Here is a 22,131-nt window from a genome sequence, read left to right on the forward strand (position 1 = left end):
GGCTCCCGTAATTACGGAAGCGTTGCTAGGAGACGTCAGTAAATAGTCACTGTCCAGGGTGCTGAAAGAGTTAAGCGATCGGCAGTAACTGTTTCTGCACCCTGGACAGTGACTACCGATCCCAATATACAGCAACCTGTAAAAAAAAATAGAAGTTCATACTTACCGAAAACTCCCTGCTTCTGTCTCCAGTCCGGCTTCCCAGGATGACGTTTCAGTCTAAGTGACGGCTGCAGCCAATCACAGGCTGCAGCGGTCACATGGACTGCCGCGTCATCCAGGGAGGTCGGGCTGGATGCCGAAAGAGGGACGCGTCACCAAGACAACGGCCGGTAAGTATGAAATTCGTTTACTTTCACTAGGGAAAGTGCTGGCCCTTCTCTCTATCCTGCACTGATAGAGAGAAGGGAAGCACTTTTCCCGCAGTCCGCAGCAGCTAGTCCGCATCAATTTACTGCACATTTTGGGCAGATCCGCCGCAGAATCTGCAACGCAGATTCTGTGCGGCATTGATGCGGACAGTTGCGGAGGAAATCCGCCACGTGTGGGCATGCCCTTAAATGGAAAAGCATTAATTCTGAAGATCGGTAGGGGTACCGGGTGTCGGTTTCCCACCGATCCCCACTGTAATAGTAAGTACAGCACTTGAGATATAGTACACTCTTGGTAGATATATGACATTGCAACTCATAATGTGATTCACTGGACATATTTGTGATGCAGTTTTATGCTATATTACTCTACTGTCAATATGTGTAAAAGTGTGTGACAGTAAGATCGCATATTTCGCTACTGTGTTAGTAAATGATACGGGCAGCTTTTGGCTATAAAGGCAATCATTATTATAAATAATATATATGTATATTTATAATGTATTTTATGAGACTCTATCTTTCTCCATCTTCCTCTTTGTCCACTGTCTTCCCATTTCTTCGGGTGATTACGTGAATGGATTTATTTCAGGTTAGAAGCTTCCGCTTGCAGCTGTTTTACAGTAAACATTTTATGCAATGCTTTGAGTTAACCCATTATCTTTCCTCTAATTCATGTACCCATGACAACCAGCAGATAAATAATAGATGCGGTTGACCCAACAACTGTATTATCAAGTTCAGCTTTAACTTGGCAGACAGTGATATTTTTTCATAAAAAAAACAAACAAAAAAAAAAACAAGTGCATGAGTAAGGCATAATAAAAGGCATAGTATATACCCACTGTGGGCTATTTAGGTGTTATTACTATAATTCGCTGTGTGTTACCCGCCACTTGCTGCATGTCAGTAGCATAGCAGTGACAGTCTCAGTGGGAGGAGATAGTGTTGGGTGCTTTTCTCACAGTCACTGCTGTCTCTGCATTAGGAGATGTGTGAAGTGGGGTGTAAGTGCTGCCACAGGCAGATATATAGGCAAGACTACTAATAGCCAGCATTAAATCTCTGCTGTAAAAAAATATAGAGCCACTGACACTAATTACTAAGCGGGGACAATGACTGAGCCCAGCAGCAGGAAAGAGGGATTTAAAAAATGCCGGAGTGCCACTTTCAGCATTGATGGCTTTAGCTTTACCATAGGTAAGAACTTTATTCTTCTCTTTATTATGTTCCTTACATCCTTTATGACTAATGCTCAGTTCTTCGTATGCCGGCTTTACATCTCCTGTTATATATAATAGTTCTGCCAGGAGCAAGACTAGAGGCTCTGGCGATAAACCAGAAATATCCTTTTCTTACATTATTATTTACTTGGCTGGAGCTAGAGCATAAAGATATCCTTACCGATATTGCAAATATTATCTGATACAGTAGGTGTGTGGTACTATAATTTGATCTGAAAGTTTGTGAAGTTTTCCTAAAAAAGTGCTTTTGTTATTAGGTGCTTGGGTATCATTCACTTGTATTGTGAACAGCTTGTATGTTTATCTGTCAAATGCCACTTGTAAGTGATCTATAGTGCCCTCAATGCGTATTATTTGCTTACATACTGAACAACTTCTATCAACATATAATGTGTGCGCGTAAAAAACTGTGCCCAAAACTATTTAGAAAACCTACTGCCTGTCACTTTAAATTATTTAGTATATGTATACATACATATATATATATATATATATATATACACACTTAATAATTTTTATATATATATATATATACATATATATATATCTATCTATCTATCTATCTATCTATATATATATATATATATATATATATATATATATATATATATATATATATATATAAAAGTGACCAGTCAACAACCATATCTTTTGTCGGCCGCTTGTTAGTTTGAACTGTTGCTCCAATTTTTTTCTGGGCCATTAAAATGTCTTTCTTGTCATTAGATAAACAATTCTTGCTGTGTTCTGCTTTGACAGGCAGTCACTCTTGGATTAAACACTCTTTGGGAAAAGCTAAGTTTGATTCCAGCAGCGGAGCACTTACACCTGCCTGGCAGCCACTGAGCTATTCATGTTGGATTAATTAGGGTGTTGGCATCCGCTGTCAAATCTCCGCTTGTTCTGATTTCTAAGGTCTCATTATACTCTTGTAGAGGGGGCACCCCGACTACTCAGAGGCACAGCTGCCTACTGCTTCCCATGATGTATAATTGCTTCGAGACCAGATAGACATTCACTATGTTATGTCAAGATCTTCATCAAATAAAGCATTATTGTCACAAGCAGTGACTGCATGCATAGTACATGGCATATGTGCTTTACTTCAGCCTTTAGGGTAGTGACTGGGTTACTAGAATCATGCATAGTTTCATTTTCAGAGTAATTTGCTGTAGTTAGATCTGGCCTGTTCAGAATAGACCCGTGTTCTTTCATGCCCTTACTTTATAAGATTTCATGCTTTGTTTTCTGCCGCCACTCATAGGAATAGGTAGGGATCTTTAGAAGAATGTGGAATTTTGTTATGACAACTTAGCATTTAATGCCTCTGATATTCCTTATACACATTTCTCCGAAGTTCATAGGGTGACGTGTGTAAGTCTCTTTGAGCTATTTGAGCTTCATGCTCTCCATGTACTTCATGTTACTGCTGTTTGTTAAATGTTATCTCTAAACGAGATGCTGTACTGGTGCCAGAGGGCAAGTGAGGCATCATCCTTAATGCTAAGTAACAATAATGGCAGCTGGAGCCCTTTTGTGTGCTCCATACATGTTCTCTAAAAGACTTGCATTGTATAACAATGTGTGATATTGATTTTAATCACAAAAGTCATAGCTGCGATTTCCCTGGCAAACATTTATCAAATGTTTTAAAGTTTCTTCTATGCTTTTGTTTTTATATTAAATTCCAATCAGGAAAAGTGAGCCACTTGTTGCCACAATGAATTCCCTGGCAGGAATCCTGTTATAATGCAGGCTGCAGGAAGTGGAGCTGCGTAATCTAGAATAGCCAGTTCATGAAAACAGCTACTAGTTAGTACAAAAGATTACGTCATAACATATGGTTTGTTATTTCTTCTGTAATCTTTTTTTTTATTTTTTTGTGGTTTCTTTTTTTTAGTAATTTAAACTTGTTTGTAGAAATGTTTCAGTGTTTTATATATTATTAAAAAAAATGATAATAATAGTAGTAATAGTATAATTACCATGAAGTAATATTCCTATCTTGCAAGAAATAGTTAAACTAGTCATGGAAACCTAGGAAAATAGGAGTGATCTATCTATCTATCTATCTATCTATCTATCTATCTATCTATCTATCTATCTATCTATCTATCTATCTATACATATATATATATATATATATATATATATATATATATATATACACACATACACAGGCTGCTTGAAAGTAAGAAGTCTGATGTTGAGACTCAAAGACACAGTAAGACTTGTACTTGTTTTCCTTGCTCAGTAGGCTATGTTTACGTCATGTTTTTTTGGCCTACATTTCATGTGTATGCTGGAAAAAACGTCTCCAGTATATGTTAAACGTGATTTGTGATGGATGCTTAATAGTGGCATCCGTCACCCGTAGGCTATAATGGTATCTCTTGAAACTGATACGTCATTGAAATTATTGAAAAGCTTATGACGTATTTGTTTGACGACAGTGGCATCTGTCACCCATAGGCTACCATATTAAAAAAAAAGTATATGTTTTTTTTACTGGACTCCACTAGTCCAATATTTTATACTTTTTTTTTGGGGGGGGGGGGGGGGGTGGGGCTTATTGATGTATACCAACCAGACAAAGGCCTAAAGGACATTTTTATGTTCTCCGTCTGATACTGGAGTCCTAGGGACACATTTAGTATGTACATTGGGAGCTTTCTTGGCGTATATGCTAAATGTAAACAAGAAATGTGAATATGTAGAAGTTTTAATACAGAATTACATATACACACGCTAAAATTAGCACATAGCAGGCAATTAAATATTTATACCATTGTTATCAATATAAATTCAGGAATTTTATTTAGTACCAGTCTAACACCTTTGAATCAATTAATCTGAAAAATCTATTGTTAAAACCAGTTGTTGGAGCAAAAAATAATCCAAACCTAGCCAGTGAAGAGATATTTTGAATACAATAAATTATTTTTAGAAAAGTTCCCTTTACAAATGGATCAATCCAGTTAATAAGCATAAGGTCCATTTCAGATTACTATAACACCATGCAGGTTAGTTAACGTTGTATTGTAATATTTCAGACTTTTTACGGACGCGGCTATACCAGTTATGTTTATTTTTTTAACAATACTTTAGGGAAAAATGGGCAAACTTTTTTTTTTTTTCAATGTTTGATATTTTTTTTGTACATTAAAAGAAATGTTATTCAACTGTTTTTTATATAAGTCCCCCTATGGGACTTGAACCAGTGATCGTTTGGATCGCTGGCACTATATACTAATGTATTGCAGTTTATCGTGATTTTAACAGGCTCCTATAAAGCCTATTAAGCCTATTAAGCTCCTATTAAGCCTATTAAGCCCTGCCCTTAACCGCTTCCCGACCGCCCACTGTAAATTCACGTCGGCACTTGCTGGGCTCTGTGCAGCGCCGACATGAATTCACGGTGGGTGTTAAAAGCGCGATCCGGGTGTCTAAGAGTAGCGCTGACACCCGGATAGCGCTGTTATCCCCTGCCTCTAGTCCCGGAGACATGACTGGGACCTAATTGGTTCAGGTCGCGGTCATGTGATCGCAGGGAAAGTTTGTTGTAGCAACGAACTGGAAAGTTTGTTACTACAACAAACTTGAAAGTTTGTTGCTACAACAAACTTTCCCGGGGACCGATTGCGGGTGGTGCAGTCGGTTATAAGGCAAAACCGGAGGCCATACAACAGCCTCCGGGTCTGCCATGCACAGCAGCGTATGAGTACCAGCTGGAGGCCGGTGTGACTCTCAGCGTCGCATTGACAGTTTATAATACGTTACACTACCTAGGTACCTATAATTAGCAGCGATCAGTGCTGCAGGTCTTCCAGTAAAACAAGTAAAAAGTAAAGAAAAAAAGTAATATTTGGTATCACGGCGTTCATAACGACCCAAACTATAAAACTATAATATTATTTTTCCTGCACGGCGAACACAGCAAAAAAAATAATTAATAAAAAAACAATGTCAGAATCACTATTTTTTTGGTCATCAACCCTCCAAAAATATAGAATAAAAAGTGATCAAAAAGTCGCATGTACCCCAAAATAGAACCAATACAAACTACATCCCGTCCCACAAAAAACAAGCCCTTACACAGCTTTTTTGACTGAAAAATAAAAAAGTTATGGCTCTCAGAATATGGTGACACAAAAAACAAATAATTTTATTGAAAAGTGATTTTATTGCGCAAACGCCACAAAACATAAAAAAAACAATATACATCTGGTATCGCCGTACTCATATCGACTCGCAGAATAAAGTAAAATGTCATTTATAGCCACGGTGAACACTGTAAAAAAAAAAAAAAAGACAAAAAACATTGTCAGAATTTATGTTTTTTTGTACGGCTTGCCAAAAAAATCTAATAAAAAGTGATAAAAAAATCATATGTACCCTAAAATGGTACCAATGAAAACTACAGATTGTCCCGCAATAAATAAGCCCTCACACAGCTCTGGTGAGGAAAAAATAAAAAAGTTCTGGCTCTCAGAATATAGAGACAGAAATTGTGCAGTGTCCAAAAGCGGATAAGATTGGGCGCCATTTATAAGTGCGACATTGGCCACATATCTGCGGATTATTATTTATTTACCGAATTATTATACCCTCTTGTTATATCCTGATGTACTCTGTCCAATTTACACATACCCCCACATTATAAACTGAAATACCAGCAAAACCCCAAACAGAGTCAGTTACCAAGCAAAATCTGCGCTCCAAAAGCCAAATGGCGCTCGCTCCCTTCTGGGCCCCACAGCGTGCCCAAACACCAGCTTACAACCACAAAATATGATATTTTATATCCGGCAGAACCCGCTCAACATTGTACGAGATATTTGTCTTCAGTGGCATAAACTGGGCACAACATATTGTGCATTAAAATGGCATATCAGTGGAAAATTGTAATTTTCACTTTGCACCATCCGCTGCGCATTAACGCCTTCGCGCACCACGACTTAATAGCATGTTGTGGTGCAGGGGGTTATATATGGAGCGGGCTCATGCGCTGTATTACAGCGGACACCCGGGACTAATGGACAGGAACAGCGATCGTGCTGTTACAGGAGCCTGTAAAAATATTATACTGCAATAGATTAGTATTACAGTGTATTGTACCAGCGACCTAATGATCGCTCGTTCCAGTCCCCTAAAGGGACTTTTGGGAGGTTTCCACTGTTTTGGTACCGCAGGGGCTTTGCAAGTGCGACATGACACCCGAAAACCATTCCAGCTAAATTTGAGCTCCAAAAGCCTAATATTGTTCCTTCCCTTCTGAGTCCTGCCGTGGGTCCAAACAGCAGTTTATTACCACATATGGCGCATTGCTGTAATCAGGACAAATTGCTTTAAAAATTTTGGGGTGATTTTTCTCCTTTATTCATTGTAAAAATTAAACATTTCTATGTTAGATTTTCATTTTCACGGCCTAATTCCACTAAATTCAGCAAAAAAACTGTGGGGTCAAAATGCTAACTATATCCCTAGAAAAATTCCTTGAGGGGTGTAGTCTTCAAAATGGGGTCACTTTTGGGGGGGGTTTCCACCGTTTTGCTCCCTCCAGGGCGTTGCAAACGCGACATGGCACTGAAAACCAATCCAGCAAAATCTGCGCTTCAAAATCCAAATGGCGCTCCTTCCCTTCTGAGCCTTGCCGTGTGCCCAAACAGCAGTTTATGACCACATGTGGGGTATTGCCGTACTCGGGAGAAATTGCTTTACAAATGTTGGAGTTCTTTTTTCTTTTATTTGTTGAGAAAATGAAATTTTTTAAACTAAAGCTACGTCTTATTGAAGAAAAGAGATGGTTTTTATTTTCACTGCCCAATTTTATTAAATTCTATGAAACACCTGTGGGGTCAAAATGCTCACTATCACCTAGATAATTTCCTCAATGGGTGTAGTTTCCAAATGGGGTCACTTGTGGGGGTCTCCACTGCTTTGCAAATGCAATATGGCCTCCGCAAACCATTCCTACTAAATTTGGGCTCCAAAAGCCAAATCGCGCTCTTTCCCTTCTGAGCCATGCCGTGTGTCCAAACAGACATTTATGACCACATGTGGGGTATTGTTTTACTCGGGAGAAATTGCTTTATAAATTCTGCAGTGGATTTTCTTCTTTTGTCCTTGTGGAAATGAGAATTTTTTTTCTAAACCTACATTTTCTTTGAAAAAATGCAGATTTTCATTTTCACGGCCTAATTCCAATAATTTCTGCAAAAGAACTGTGCAGTGAAAATGCTGAAAAAGCGATTGAGTTATGTATATAAGTATTTACCCCTGTAAATTAGTTATCTACCTGTAGATGTCTACACAATGAGAAATGCTTAATATATGTTGGATGGTTAGGGGTTGCTTCCCCTGTACTTTAATCTCTGACAGTAGTGCTGGGTATGGCAGGAATAGTAAATAAATACATTTAGTTGGTAAAGAAGAAAATTATGAAAAAAAACAGGTGTGGGAGGTGAATAAGCAGTGCTTGAAGTAAACACAGGATTCAGGAAAGGATATTAATCTTGAAGATATTCTTAAAGTTCGAAAGAAGTGAAAAGTTGCGGATTTCTGCCATTAAGTTGCAATTCGAGAGCCTAGGAGAGAAAAGAAAATAGTGGCTGTCATTAGCGTAGGTGGAGCGCCTCTAAGCATCATACAGGAAATATCCAGGTTGATAAGGACATGACAGAGTAGGGGTTCCAAGTATAAAATGAAGGCTAAGCAGGACAATGGTTGGGAAAGATGAGAAAAGGTAACGATTGCTTTCTACTTAAAGAGGCTCTGTCACCAGATTTTGCAACCCCTATCTGCTATTGCAGCAGATAGGCGCTGCAATGTAGATTACAGTAACGTTTTTATTTTTAAAAAACGAGCATTTTTGGCCAAGTTATGACCATTTTCGTATTTATGCAAATGAGGCTTGCAAAAGTACAACTGGGCGTGTTTAAAGTAAAAGTCCAAGTGGGCGTGTATTATGTGCGTACATCGGGGCGTGTTTACTACTTTTACTAGCTGGGCGTTGTGTATAGAAGTATCATCCACTTCTCTTCACAACGCCCAGCTTCTGGCAGTGCAGACACAGCCGTGTTCTCCAGAGATCACGCTGTGTCGTCACTCACAGGTCCTGCATCGTGTCAGACGAGCGAGGACACATCGGCACCAGAGGCTACAGATGATTCTGCAGCAGCATCGGCGTTTGCAGGTAAGTCGATGTAGCTACTTACCTGCAAATGCTGATGCTGCTGCAGAATCAACTGTAGCCTCTGGTGCCGACACGATGCAGGACCTGTGAGTGACGTCACAGATCTGCACTGCCAGAAGCTGGGCGTTGTGAAGAGAAGTGGAGCAAACATTTATCGATCGTTATCTAGCATTGCTCTAATTGATTGTGCTATGTATGTCATGTATAAAGTAACACATATAGCACTGTTCTGATTGATTAGTGTACACAGTAACACACATGGTATTTAATTTGTATTCTACCTGAGTAGTGGTTATATAGTTTGTGAGGAATCATTATAATTTATTACCTACGATATCATATCAGGAATCACCTGGCTTTCTTTTAACCTATTCTAATAATGTCTATAGTATATACTTGGGAGGGGGGTTATCTTTGTACTATGTACTGATGTATAATAAATTGTATAACTTGTTTAATAAAATTGCATTTTGATGAAATTTATTGCATGATTTCAAGATTTCTTTTTTGGTTTAATATGTGAATTTTGTGGTATCTTGAGTATAATTACTAGTAGGAAATATATTATATAGGTTATAATGTATAAGGAAGAGAAAAGTATCTATCATGTTTTAACAAGATGCCCTAAATTTATCATATAGCATTCACCACTTATTAAATTTGGTGCATTTTCTGACTGCCTTGTCTACGTTTACACTGTCTAAAAGTTAGACAGTATCAGCAAATCTGCCCCATAATAGATCTGCAGGGGAAAAAAGAAGGGACTGTATTGGCAGCTGACAGAGTGGGAAGGAGATTCATGGACTCTTTTTCATTTATAATTAAAACCACATTGAATATTTATATTTCGAAAATACATAATTTGCAGAGACTATCATAAAATATCTTCTCCACAATTGAACCCCAATAAACTATATTTTGCTACCATGATTTAGGCCGATTTATAGAGTAAGAATTAAATGATCCAAAACGTACGAAAACATTTTCTGCTTTACCTTGTATCTTTGAATAACTCCTAAAAAGATCTCAGAGTCATTTTATACAAAAGCAAATGCCATATTTACCACTTTCTCACAATGTTTTCCTTCTGTTTCCTGAAAGCATTGTTGACATGAAGGTCAGATGTTCAAACCAAAGTTCTTTTCTGCTTTTCATTTCTCTAAGCCAAAATTATAATTGGCAAATAATTAGAGCCGTGATGCATTAAACGCATCTGTGAAAAGCTATAAAATCTTACGATGCTGATTTTTCTGTAACCATTCTGCGTTGGTTGTTACACAATATGGTACTATGGAGATATAGGGCTTGTTCCTTCCATACTTCCCAAAGGCCAATTTTACTCTCCAAGGTGGAAAGAGATAAACTGCTCACCTATTCCCAATAGCATCACCTGCTTACTATGGTGCTCTCCAAGTGCAATCACATAACAAACAAAATCTACTATGGTTAAACACAGATAAATGGACACAATGCAAGCCCATATCATAGAAATACCAAAAGAGGAGAAAGACCCATGTCTGTGCCAGAACTATCAGCCGATCGCTCTACTAATTGTAAATCTTAACGTTTTCTCAAATATCCTAGCTTTGACGCTCACCCCTCATCTATCCTAAATAATCCATAAAGAACAGGTGGGTTTTATGCCCACCTGTGACGCCCGAGACAAAAATACTAGGACAATTAACCTTCTTCACCATGCCAGGTCGAATGTCCTCCCGTTGTTTATTTTATTCACTAATGCCGAAACCCTGCAGTGAGAATTCCCTTATCCCTGCAGTGAGGGTTCGCTCCCCTGAGCTTTTAAAAAAGTGGGAGAAAGAATCGATCGAATCCTCATTGAGGTTTATGGGAATTTTGTTAGAGGAGGAACAGATCAGCCTGACACGCAGTAGTCAAGAACTAAAAGAGTGTATTACTGTAGTTAATAAATTTAACAACAACTCAGAATACGAAAGAAAGGAGGCTGTTCTACAACAAACAGTTGAGAAGTTCACGTGTCACATTAAAGAAAGGAAACATTTCCAATTTGTACGTGACACTGTGGACTTCAAAGAAGGAAGAATCTTTGACTATAGTGCTAGGACTGGTCTGTCGCATGAGCCTGATACCGATCCTTCCTCATCTGAGCAGGAACAATCGGACTCAGAGTTTGGTAGAAATCCACCCAGAAGAGGTCAGGGAGGGAACGAAACTGGTAGATACCAGACCCGTCATAATTGATTCCTTTTACGCTTATTTTAATGTATCCTTGCAAAAACGGGGACGGGAAAGGGGAAATGGATGGGAAAGGGAAATAAAGAACAGGTGCTCCTCTAAGGTAATATTGTTTTTGACAGTTGTAGTACAATATTGAAAAAAAGCTCATAGATGTGTGTGAGTCCAACTTGTGGAACGTTACCCACCCCCTTGGGTTGTGCGGACTCATCGGCAGGTAAATATATGCCACTCCTGGGTATATTTTTGGACTAATCGGCCCTTGTCCTCCATGCACACTATGCGTTTTTTTGAACGTTTTTTTCCCGCGTTCTAGCTCTCCCGGCTCTTCTGACCCAGTATATTCCTACATCTGACATTGATACCACTTGAGTATGTCACCAGTTGATGTTTCCTGTGTATCACCGGTCAGTGGGAGCGAGATGTGCTTGTGCGTGCGACCTTCTAAAAAGGAAAAAATTGGGACGGGATGATTAACCCTTTGGATCGCATCTCCGATACCTTATAACTAACATACTTTTTCGGCGATGCTATATACGCTGTCTGAATGTATCTGTGATCCCTGGCTGACGGTTGGGATAAAAGGACACTAACTGTGTCACGTCCGAGAGTGTAGTCTCCTACCGAGACGGCTCTCATGAGGACTTACCTCTCCCAATGTATCCACACGGCCTTGTTCTTTTACACTGCCGTGTGCTACACTAACTGTATCCATATTTGTATTGCTGTCGACTGACAGTTCAGGAGCCGCGTCTAGCGTCCCCTAGTTACTATGGACGCGTTCGGCGTTCAGGAACCCTCACTGGTTGCTAGGTCCGTGGGTGAGCCGCCTCCGGCACGTCACAGGTTGCCGTGTATGATGCGGATTGGTTGCTTCCCTTGGGGACGACCTTTTGAGGGCGGGCTCTCAGCCTTTTAAACCATGGGTCTTTTCGGCGCGTGTACGGCCAGTGTATTAGAGCCGTGCAGGCGCCTGGAGGCTAACAATCAGCACATGAACAGTGCTATCCAGTGCTGTAACATTATAACCATTGAAACACTTTAGAATTTAACTACAATTTATATCTATGAATCCCTGAGGAAACATCACCTTAAGTGTGATGAGGAAACGCGTAGGATCTATATAGATAGTGATTTTTGGCAAGGATATAGCGGAATTTATACTATTAGCAGGAGAATTGTTATTTAGGTGTGAGATACATCATTCACTCTGAACCATTTTCTCCTGTCGCAAATCGCTTGCTTATGCCTGGTCTGGTATCAGTGGCTGGTTGAGCCACAATTTTATAAATACAATCAATAAACTTACTTTTTAATCGTTCTTTCAGGCGGTGAACTATATTTACAATATTGGAACGACATTTATTATCAATTTTTCAGTGAATCTACTATTTAACGGTACCATTTAGTGGGGATGGCAGGATTTCTGACGAGTGACATCAATACCGATAAATGGTTTACAGACGCGAGGGAGGTCTTCTCAGACAAAGAACTGATACCGCAGTCTCAAAATTTAAGCATTACTGCCTCTTTTCGACAACTAACTAAAGTATATAAAGACCACATTAGATCCTGGTGGGAAATCCAAACTCTAGAAACGTATATCAAAAACAAAATTGTTCCAAGGGGCCTGAGAATTTCCCTTATCCCTGCAGTGAGGGTTCGCTCCCCTGAGCTTTTAAAAAAGTGGGAGAAAGAATCGATCGAATCCTCATTGAGGTTTATGGGAATTTTGTTAGAGGAGGAACAGATCAGCCTGACACGCAGTAGTCAAGAACTAAAAGAGTGTATTACTGTAGTTAATAAATTTAACAACAACTCAGAATACGAAAGAAAGGAGGCTGTTCTACAACAAACAGTTGAGAAGTTCACGTGTCACATTAAAGAAAGGAAACATTTCCAATTTGTACGTGACACTGTGGACTTCAAAGAAGGAAGAATCTTTGACTATAGTGCTAGGACTGGTCTGTCGCATGAGCCTGATACCGATCCTTCCTCATCTGAGCAGGAACAATCGGACTCAGAGTTTGGTAGAAATCCACCCAGAAGAGGTCAGGGAGGGAACGAAACTGGTAGATACCAGACCCGTCAAAACTTTAGAGGCAGAAGCAGAGGAAAGAGTCAGCATCGTGGTGGTTTTTTAGCCAAGAACCACCCGATCTCAGACTACCTTTTGCGAGACAGAAGGGAGCTATAGGCACTTCAGTAGGTAACAGTGATAGACTCCAGATAGTGAACCTCTCCACACGCAATCTCACAGGAGAGGAGGTGGAGGTACTTAGCAAGGGCCTCTCATTTGTCCCGACCAATAAATTTAATCTTTTCACGTGGGTTAAGGATCTCAACCTCTTTGCCAGGAAACTTAAGTGGAAAAAGTTTTTCAAGATGCATAACAAACGGCAATGCCTTGAATTAGGAATCATGGAAGAAGATCTCCCACATTTTAGGCTGCTGGAGGATCTATGGGAGGAGGGTCACAGGGAGGAGGGCAAGGGCCCATTTACGGAGCTAAGGGTCCCGTCTACCAAATATGCACCCCTTAGTGACAATACCCCCATTGATGTTTTTGTTAAGGTAGTGGAGGACCAACTTAAATTAATCAATCTAAAGGAGCATGGCTCTAACTTTTCCACTAGAGAGATGGCAGCTCTGTTATCTCTAGAGAGGGATGACAATATCATTATAAAACCCTCTGACAAAGGGGGGAATATAGTGGTGATGAATCGATCACAATATAGCAGGATGTGTTACGACATTTTGGATGATCGTAACTGCTATGGGGTCCTTACCAGTAACCCGATGACCACCTTCAAAGAGAAATTAAAGGACATCCTTGGTCCGGCGAAATCGGATAACCTTATTAATGATAGGGAAATGAAATTCATTTTAACAGAGCACCCGCAAACGGCAACGTTTTATAGCTTACCTAAGGTACACAAGGGGGTGAACCCATTGAAGGGTCGTCCCATTGTATCGGGGATTGAGAGCCTCACACAAAACGCTAGCCTGTACCTTGATCAGGTTCTTAGGCCATTCGTTGTGTCCCTGCCATCCTATGTGAGGGACACAATGGATGTGCTGAGGAAGCTTGAGGGTATACGCTGCGATGGTGAGACTCTATTGGCATCTCTAGACGTTGAGTCCCTATATAGCTCCATTCCACATAGTCAGGGGTGTAGAGCTATTGAACACTTCTTGATGGACAAAGGGATACAATACCAGGCCCACAATAAATTTGTGATTGAACTACTTAGGTTTGTCCTAGAACACAACTTCTTTTTATTTGATCAGAAGATCTACCATCAACTCAGAGGAGTGGCCATGGGTAGTCCATGTGCACCCACCTTTGCCAACCTATATCTGGGTTGGTGGGAAAAAGAGGTTGTGTTCAGTGATTTGATGGACCAATGGTCATCATCTATCTTGCTCTGGCTGAGATTCATAGATGATGTCCTTATCCTGTGGACAGGGACCAGGGAGGAATTTAAGGAATTTGTGGAGATCTTGAATGCCAATGAATTAGGTCTTTTCTTTACATCTGAGATTCAAGACACCAGGATCACCTTTCTGGACATTACGATCTCTAAGACGGACATGGGGATTCTGGAGACCAATATGTATCGCAAGGAGACGGCGACCAATAGCCTACTACGGTGGGAAAGCTGGCACCCATCTAACCTAAAGAGAGGGATACCAAAGGGCCAATATCTCAGGGCACGGAGGAATTGCTCTACCATTACCGATTTTAGGATATCCGCACGTGATCTAGAGAACAGATTTAGACGTAGGGGATACCCCAGGGATGTGTTGAGAGGGGCATATCAGAATGCACTTGGGTGCAATAGAGATGACCTGCTTAACCCGAAACCGAAGGAAACGAATGAAGAACAAATTAGGGTCATTGGTACTTTTGACTCGGCCAACAGAGAGGTCAGGGAAGTGCTCAAACGCTTCTGGGGCATTCTTAAGGCAGATCCAGATGTGGGGGCCCTTGTTGGGGACGCCCCGCTCATTACCTATAGAAGGGGACGAAATCTCAGGGACCGACTGGTCCATAGCCATTTACAACCGATGACACCGTGTAGTACCTGGCTGGCTAACAGTACCAAAGGGACATACAGATGTGGAACATGCAAAGCATATGTGTCCATATTATGTAGCAAGAACTTCACGAGCACCCAAACTGGTAAAACCTTTGACAACAGGTCATTCATAAACTGCAAAACAAAGGGCATTGTTTATTTGATTACCTGTAAGTGTGGCCTACAATATGTGGGTAAGACCAAAAGGGAATTTAGGAGAAGGATTCGGGACCACATTGGGGATGTCAGAAGGAAAGTGGACACCCCGGTATCAAGACACGTGTGGTCCTGCCATGACGGGGATGCTACGGCCCTTGTTTTCCAGGGAATAGAACATGTGAGACCCCTCCTGAGAGGTGGGGACTTGGATAAGAAGATATTACAAAAAGAGGCAGAATGGATATTTAGAATGCAGACAATTAACCCTTATGGCATTAACGAACAAATCTCTTATTCTTGCTTCCTTTGATCACACTTTGTGACCCTATGGCTTGCTGTGTCATGTAGGGAGTCTTCCATATAGACCAGGTAAATATATGCCACTCCTGGGTATATTTTTGGACTAATCGGCCCTTGTCCTCCATGCACACTATGCGTTTTTTTGAACGTTTTTTTTCCCGCGTTCTAGCTCTCCCGGCTCTTCTGACCCAGTATATTCCTACATCTGACATTGATACCACTTGAGTATGTCACCAGTTGATGTTTCCTGTGTATCACCGGTCAGTGGGAGCGAGATGTGCTTGTGCGTGCGACCTTCTAAAAAGGAAAAAATTGGGACGGGATGATTAACCCTTTGGATCGCATCTCCGATACCTTATAACTAACATACTTTTTCGGCGATGCTATATACGCTGTCTGAATGTATCTGTGATCCCTGGCTGACGGTTGGGATAAAAGGACACTAACTGTGTCACGTCCGAGAGTGTAGTCTCCTACCGAGACGGCTCTCATGAGGACTTACCTCTCCCAATGTATCCACACGGCCTTGTTCTTTTACACTGCCGTGTGCTACACTAACTGTATCCATATTTGTATTGCTGTCGACTGACAGTTCAGGAGCCGCGTCTAGCGTCCCCTAGTTACTATGGACGCGTTCGGCGTTCAGGAACCCTCACTGGTTGCTAGGTCCGTGGGTGAGCCGCCTCCGGCACGTCACAGGTTGCCGTGTATGATGCGGATTGGTTGCTTCGCTTGGGGACGACCTTTTGAGGGCGGGCTCTCAGCCTTTTAAACCATGGGTCTTTTCGGCGCGTGTACGGCCAGTGTATTAGAGCCGTGCAGGCACCTGGAGGCTAACAATCAGCACATGAACAGTGCTATCCAGTGCTGTAACATTATAACCATTGAAACACTTTAGAATTTAACTACAATTTATATCTATGAATCCCTGAGGAAACATCACCTTAAGTGTGATGAGGAAACGCGTAGGATCTATATAGATAGTGATTTTTGGCAAGGATATAGCGGAATTTATACTATTAGCAGGAGAATTGTTATTTAGGTGTGAGATACATCATTCACTCTGAACCATTTTCTCCTGTCGCAAATCGCTTGCTTGTGCCTGGTCTGGTATCAGTGGCTGGTTGAGCCACAATTTTATAAATACAATCAATAAACTTACTTTTTAATCGTTCTTTCAGGCGGTGAACCATATCAGGAATCACCTGGCTTTCTTTTAACCTATTCTAATAATGTCTATAGTATATACTTGGGAGGGGGGTTATCTTTGTACTATGTACTGATGTATAATAAATTGTATAATTTGTTTAATAAAATTGCATTTTGATGAAATTTATTGCATGATTTCAAGATTTCTTTTTTAATCTCTTCCTTATACACTCTAATAGTTAACTTAGTTTACACCATTTTATTGTGTTGAATTTTGGCATATTTTTGCTGCATGGTGTCACATTAAAAGCCACTACCCTTTTTCCTAGATGATGTCCTTTTCCTGCTAAGCTACACCCCCTTGTTGAGCATGTCGAAAAAAGTGTCTAAAATGTTAATAAATGTGGTGCACGGCATGTACACTAGAAATCTGTTCCAGTAGCACTACCCATGCCCCTCCATGTTTCATCAGTAAACCAGAACTAAGCAGCATCAGACAGTCAGTAATAACAAGGCTTGTGATTACTCCTGCATGTAAATAATCCAGATATTAATATTCACAAGTGTACTTTAATTTTTTATTGCACATTTATTCTTGTTTGTGAGACCTACATTGTAACTTAATGGATTTTTTCAATTTTCACTAGAAATTTATTTTGTAATATAATTGTGGTAACCATGGCATAACGTCTCAATTCTACCATAGCGAACTGAATTAAATCATTGGATTACTAAATCATTACTGAAATCTGAGTTGTGATGTCAGTGTAGCAACAAGACATCTCTTCATATTGCAGTGATGGCCATCATTTTAGCATTGAACTTCATTGCAGTCTATTGATGAATGCTCTGTATTGTGGTCACCAGAATAGGATATCTGCATTATGTTAATAGAATAGAAGGATGCATACGGACTGTTTTGCATACACTGTGGAACATATATATTTTTCGATAGCCTGCACAAGAGTAAAAAGCGGCAGTAAAATACTTTTAACTAATAGTACTCTAGATATATACTGTATTACAGTGTCTGGATCTGTCTATATGTAACATATTACATAAGATGGGCACATTTTCACTGGGTTCTATTACAGTTAACTATATAGAATTGCTTATGTTTAGACAGCCATACAGTTTAGATCAATGATTCTCAAACTGTGGGGCAGGCTTCACCAGTGATATGCGCCCTATTTGTTGGTGAGGCGCACATAATTGATTCCTTTTACGCTTATTTTAATGTATCCTTGCAAAAACGGGGACGGGAAAGGGGAAATGGATGGGAAAGGGAAATAAAGAACAGGTGCTCCTCTAAGGTAATATTGTTTTTGACAGTTGTAGTACAATATTGAAAAAAAGCTCATAGATGTGTGTGAGTCCAACTTGTGGAACGTTACCCACCCCCTTGGGTTGTGCGGACTCATCGGCACAACTCAACTTTGAAACTTCGTATCGTACAGTATGTAAGCCTTTGAATTGGACACCGGCAGCAACTAGATACCAATATCCAATGGTTTATGCAAAACAAATTCACTCCTTCTCGTGGCGCTCCTGTTTTTATTGTATGCGGTTCTTGGTTTCCCTTCTGTTCGGTAAGGAATGATTTCGGTTTAAAAATTTCCCCTATAGAACATGTGGCAAAAACAGCCCAGAATCGCATTTCCAAATTAAATGAAAGAGAAGCCTATTGAATTTTTAAACTCCTAACTTTGACCCGGATGGTCTGAATGAAAATATGGAAATAATATAAATACCTCCAAAAAGGTCTATAGCTAGATCATAATCGGCAATTGAGATTAAAATATATATAAAATCAGTCTAGATTTATACATTTTTTGCAGGAAGCTGGGAATTTTGCCAGGGAAAAGAAATAACACCATGGAATAAAGGGTTTGTAACTCCCATGGCCGCGGACCGTCGGCATTACTCACCCCCCGATGGCCGCAGCCATGGATCCTCAGGAGACGCCAGCGCTCACTTACGCTTCATTCTGCTGGATCCGTATGCTTTTTCCGCATGTAAAAAATCAGTAATTAGCCCATACTCACCCTGGACTATAAGAAGGGCCCTGCCTTCAGTGCCTGAGCATTGCTGTGTTTACCTCTATTAGTCTTTGCAAATGGTCCCTTAGTGTTTTCCAGTTCTCAGTGTTCCCGTACCTGCTACCTGTATCCTATATCCCGTGCTACCTTGTTCCTGTGCCTTAGAGAGTTGGAGTCGTGTTGTGTCACCGTTCACACCAGCTGTGTTACACCACGCCCGGTGGCTGCTGCCATCCGAGCCTAACCATCGCTACTCTCTGAGCTACCACAGGTACCCTTACCCGAACTATAGACATTGACTAGGTACTCTGTTTGGCCAGCTGCTATTCCACTACAGCGGTACGGCCCAGTGGATGCACATACCCACAGATCGTGACAGGGTTAAGTTGGAAATCAAAATACTTACCACTCGATGGAGTGAGTAAAGTCATCTGGTGGAGGATCTTTTTTCTAAATCGGACCTCCGACCTTCTGAGAGTGTCCGCTCTAGGTCTGGTGGATGATCGCAGTGAGACAGATGCGGCGGCCATAGAGAGATTACGCCGCATAGAGAGATGGAACCAAAACAGAGTTCCTGTAGTCATAGTAACAGGAACTCAGTATTTGATTGTTCATGTCTAGAACTCCATAGTACGATAGCTAAATAATCCTCAAAATTATCCTATGATAAATAAAAGGTTTCTCACTAGAAATAAAGACAAAGAAGTGCCATTAATATTTTTTTGATAAATAATTAATAAATAATGTGATAAAAAAAGACTCAAATTAGCAAAAAAAAAAGTTATTCAAAAGAAGCAAACCAGCAACATTATAAAGTAGAATAATACAGAAAGGTTGCTTGTATACTATAACAACTAGGATTATCAACTTCTTAGCCCCATAAGAAACCACATCTTAAGGGATACTATCAATATACATACTATAAAACAAAACCACTTCCCCTTGAACTTGGACCGATAGCCCCTGACCTGGTCTTGATTAAATTAGACTATGAAGATATAAATACTGCAGGAACATCTTAATTTTTTTATGCCTGATGAAGACCTAGGTTCTAGGTTGAAACGCGTTGCATGCTAGCATTGTTTTACTTGTTTTTACTCTGCAATTCAAAAAATGTTAAACTTTCCAAAAACAGAAAGATGCTTATTTTAATGTTATACAAGGTTCAGGAAACAAATGGAGGTTAAATTGAGCAGTATTTTAAAATTTTGCATGGATTGCAACGTAAGGCTCAAGTATCACTATGTTCTGGCTGGTAAGGCCCTGGTTTAGATTGTACCTTTAACAAACTGTAAGTCCCATTAGTTTCAGACTCATTGCTAAAGGCAATGGGATAATACTCCAAGGGTCAGCAGCAGTGGGCTGCACCAAAGGCCTCATGCACACAACCGTATTACAGATCCGTGTTTTACGGAGGAACATGGAAGTTTGTAGCATGTTCCATCCCAAACTGTATTAGAAAGGTATTCTCCAAAGATTTACCATATGCAGGAGGCCTAAAGCTGTTAGTGGAGTTTATAACATTCTGCCGTCCATTTGTCTCACTATCTACAGCAAATGTTACCTCACTAGTATGGCGACATGTCTATTCTCACAAGGGGGCCTAAAGCATATGTCTATTAAGCTCAATTATGGGAGGGGATGTGGATGAAAGGATGGGGAGGGGTAAATGTTAGAAATATGTTTTCCCCTTTCGATCCAGAAGAATGCAAAAACCCCTTAAGACATGAGGCCATTTTCATACAAAAAATATACACATTTATTATGTTTATGCTCAGACGTCTCTTCTCAAGACTAAATAAAAATAATTCTTTAAATATCCTGTCTTATCTAGGCTTCTAGAAGTATAATAGAGCTGTCATTAAACCATCCACCTTCTAATGATAATGAGATAAGATAAAAGCTCCTTTAAGGCTATGTTCACACGGGGTATTTTGCCGAGTTTTTTGACGCGGAAACCGCGTCGCAAAACTCGGCAAAAACGGCCCGAGAACGCCTCCCATTGATTTCAATGGGAGGCGTCGGCGTCTTTTTCCCACGAGCAGTAAAACTGCCTCGCGGGAAAAAGAAGCTACATGCCCTATCTTCGGGCGCTTCCGCCTCTGACCTCCCATTGACTTCAATGGGAGGCAGGAGAAAGCGTATTTCTAGCTGTTTTATGCCCGCGGCGCTCAATCGCCGCGGGTGAAAAATGGTGCGATAATTGCAGCGAAAATCGGCGTGCAGGGAGAGGAATATCTGCCTCAAAGTTCCAAAGGGAATTTTGAGGCAGATATTCCTCCCCCAAAATACTCCGTGTGAACATAGCCTTAGACAACCCAATACTGGCCATGAAAACAGAAAAACAGAACTATCGGCCTATTGCAACAGATCTAGTGGCCAATGTGAAAACTGGACTATTTCAAGCCTTTTTATGTTTAGAATATGTTTATAAAAATCTTTATAATAAAAAACAGATTTAAAGAATGTATAATTTACTGATGATGCATTCCCTTTCACCTACAGACATACAGCACCTTTGTGCCTATTGCATAAAATGTACCTATTTCTTTTTTTATAAATTAATACACAACTATTAAGGGCTTATTCACACGAATGGGATAATCGGCTGTGTGACATCTGTTTTTTTTAATGGCCATCACATGGCTGCATTGAAATCAATGTACTTCAATGGGGCTATTCATATGGGCATTTTTTTTTAATGGACCATATGAACGGCCTGTGAAAAATAGGACATGTCCTATTTTTGCCCATTTTCACAGATCCCTCAATAGACTCAAGTCTGATGTTTTTCACGGCCGATTTGACATCCGTTCGTGTGAATAAGCCCCAAAAATACCATGATATGGATATTTATGAAAGTAGTTTCATAGTTACAGTACGGTACAATGAGACAATGTGATCAACTATGAGGTATAAATTGTTTACAGAAGTGTAATTAGCACTATCAGTAAATTGACACTATCAGTAAATTGTTGTGATAATGAGTTTTATTGCAAAACACGTGCAGTGTCTCCTTCAACCAAAACTAATTAAAAACTCCTGACAGGAGGGTAAGTGTTATGTCTGTATGATGAGAAGAAAATGTTCGATTAACTTTGGCATAGACTAGGATTGAAGAAATTAAGCGCTCTGTATAGATGTTTTTCAAGCTCCCTGCAGTCTTTTCAATGACTGGTAAAATTAGCACTATGTACCCTGCTGGCAAAATTTTATTAGCTGATCCTTGTCCCCAGAAGGATCAATATTTATGAGTCATTACTGTGAGTCTATAGACAACTCCATTATGTCTATGTGCAAAACCATGTAACATGGAGAACTTCCGTTAAAGGACCTTATGTATTGTATGCTTTACTTACCTTTTTTTTTTTTTTAAAG

At 40.2% G+C, this 22,131-nt stretch overlaps 1 protein-coding gene across 3 annotated transcripts in view; it reads left to right on the top strand.

Moving 5' to 3' along the window:
• Positions 1–1,357: 1,357 nt before the first annotated feature.
• Positions 1,358–22,131, top strand: part of PDE1C (phosphodiesterase 1C) — an 851,320-nt gene continuing 830,546 nt past the window's right edge. For all 3 annotated transcript variants that reach the window (XM_075826958.1, XM_075826955.1, XM_075826954.1), the window contains exon 1: positions 1,358–1,571. In XM_075826958.1, the coding sequence (XP_075683073.1) occupies positions 1,487–1,571 (85 nt within the window). In that variant the 5' untranslated portion in view covers positions 1,358–1,486. The remainder of the gene's footprint in view (positions 1,572–22,131) is intronic.

Source organism: Rhinoderma darwinii, chromosome 5 (genome assembly GCF_050947455.1).
Source record: "Rhinoderma darwinii isolate aRhiDar2 chromosome 5, aRhiDar2.hap1, whole genome shotgun sequence".
NCBI lineage: Eukaryota > Metazoa > Chordata > Amphibia > Anura > Rhinodermatidae > Rhinoderma > Rhinoderma darwinii.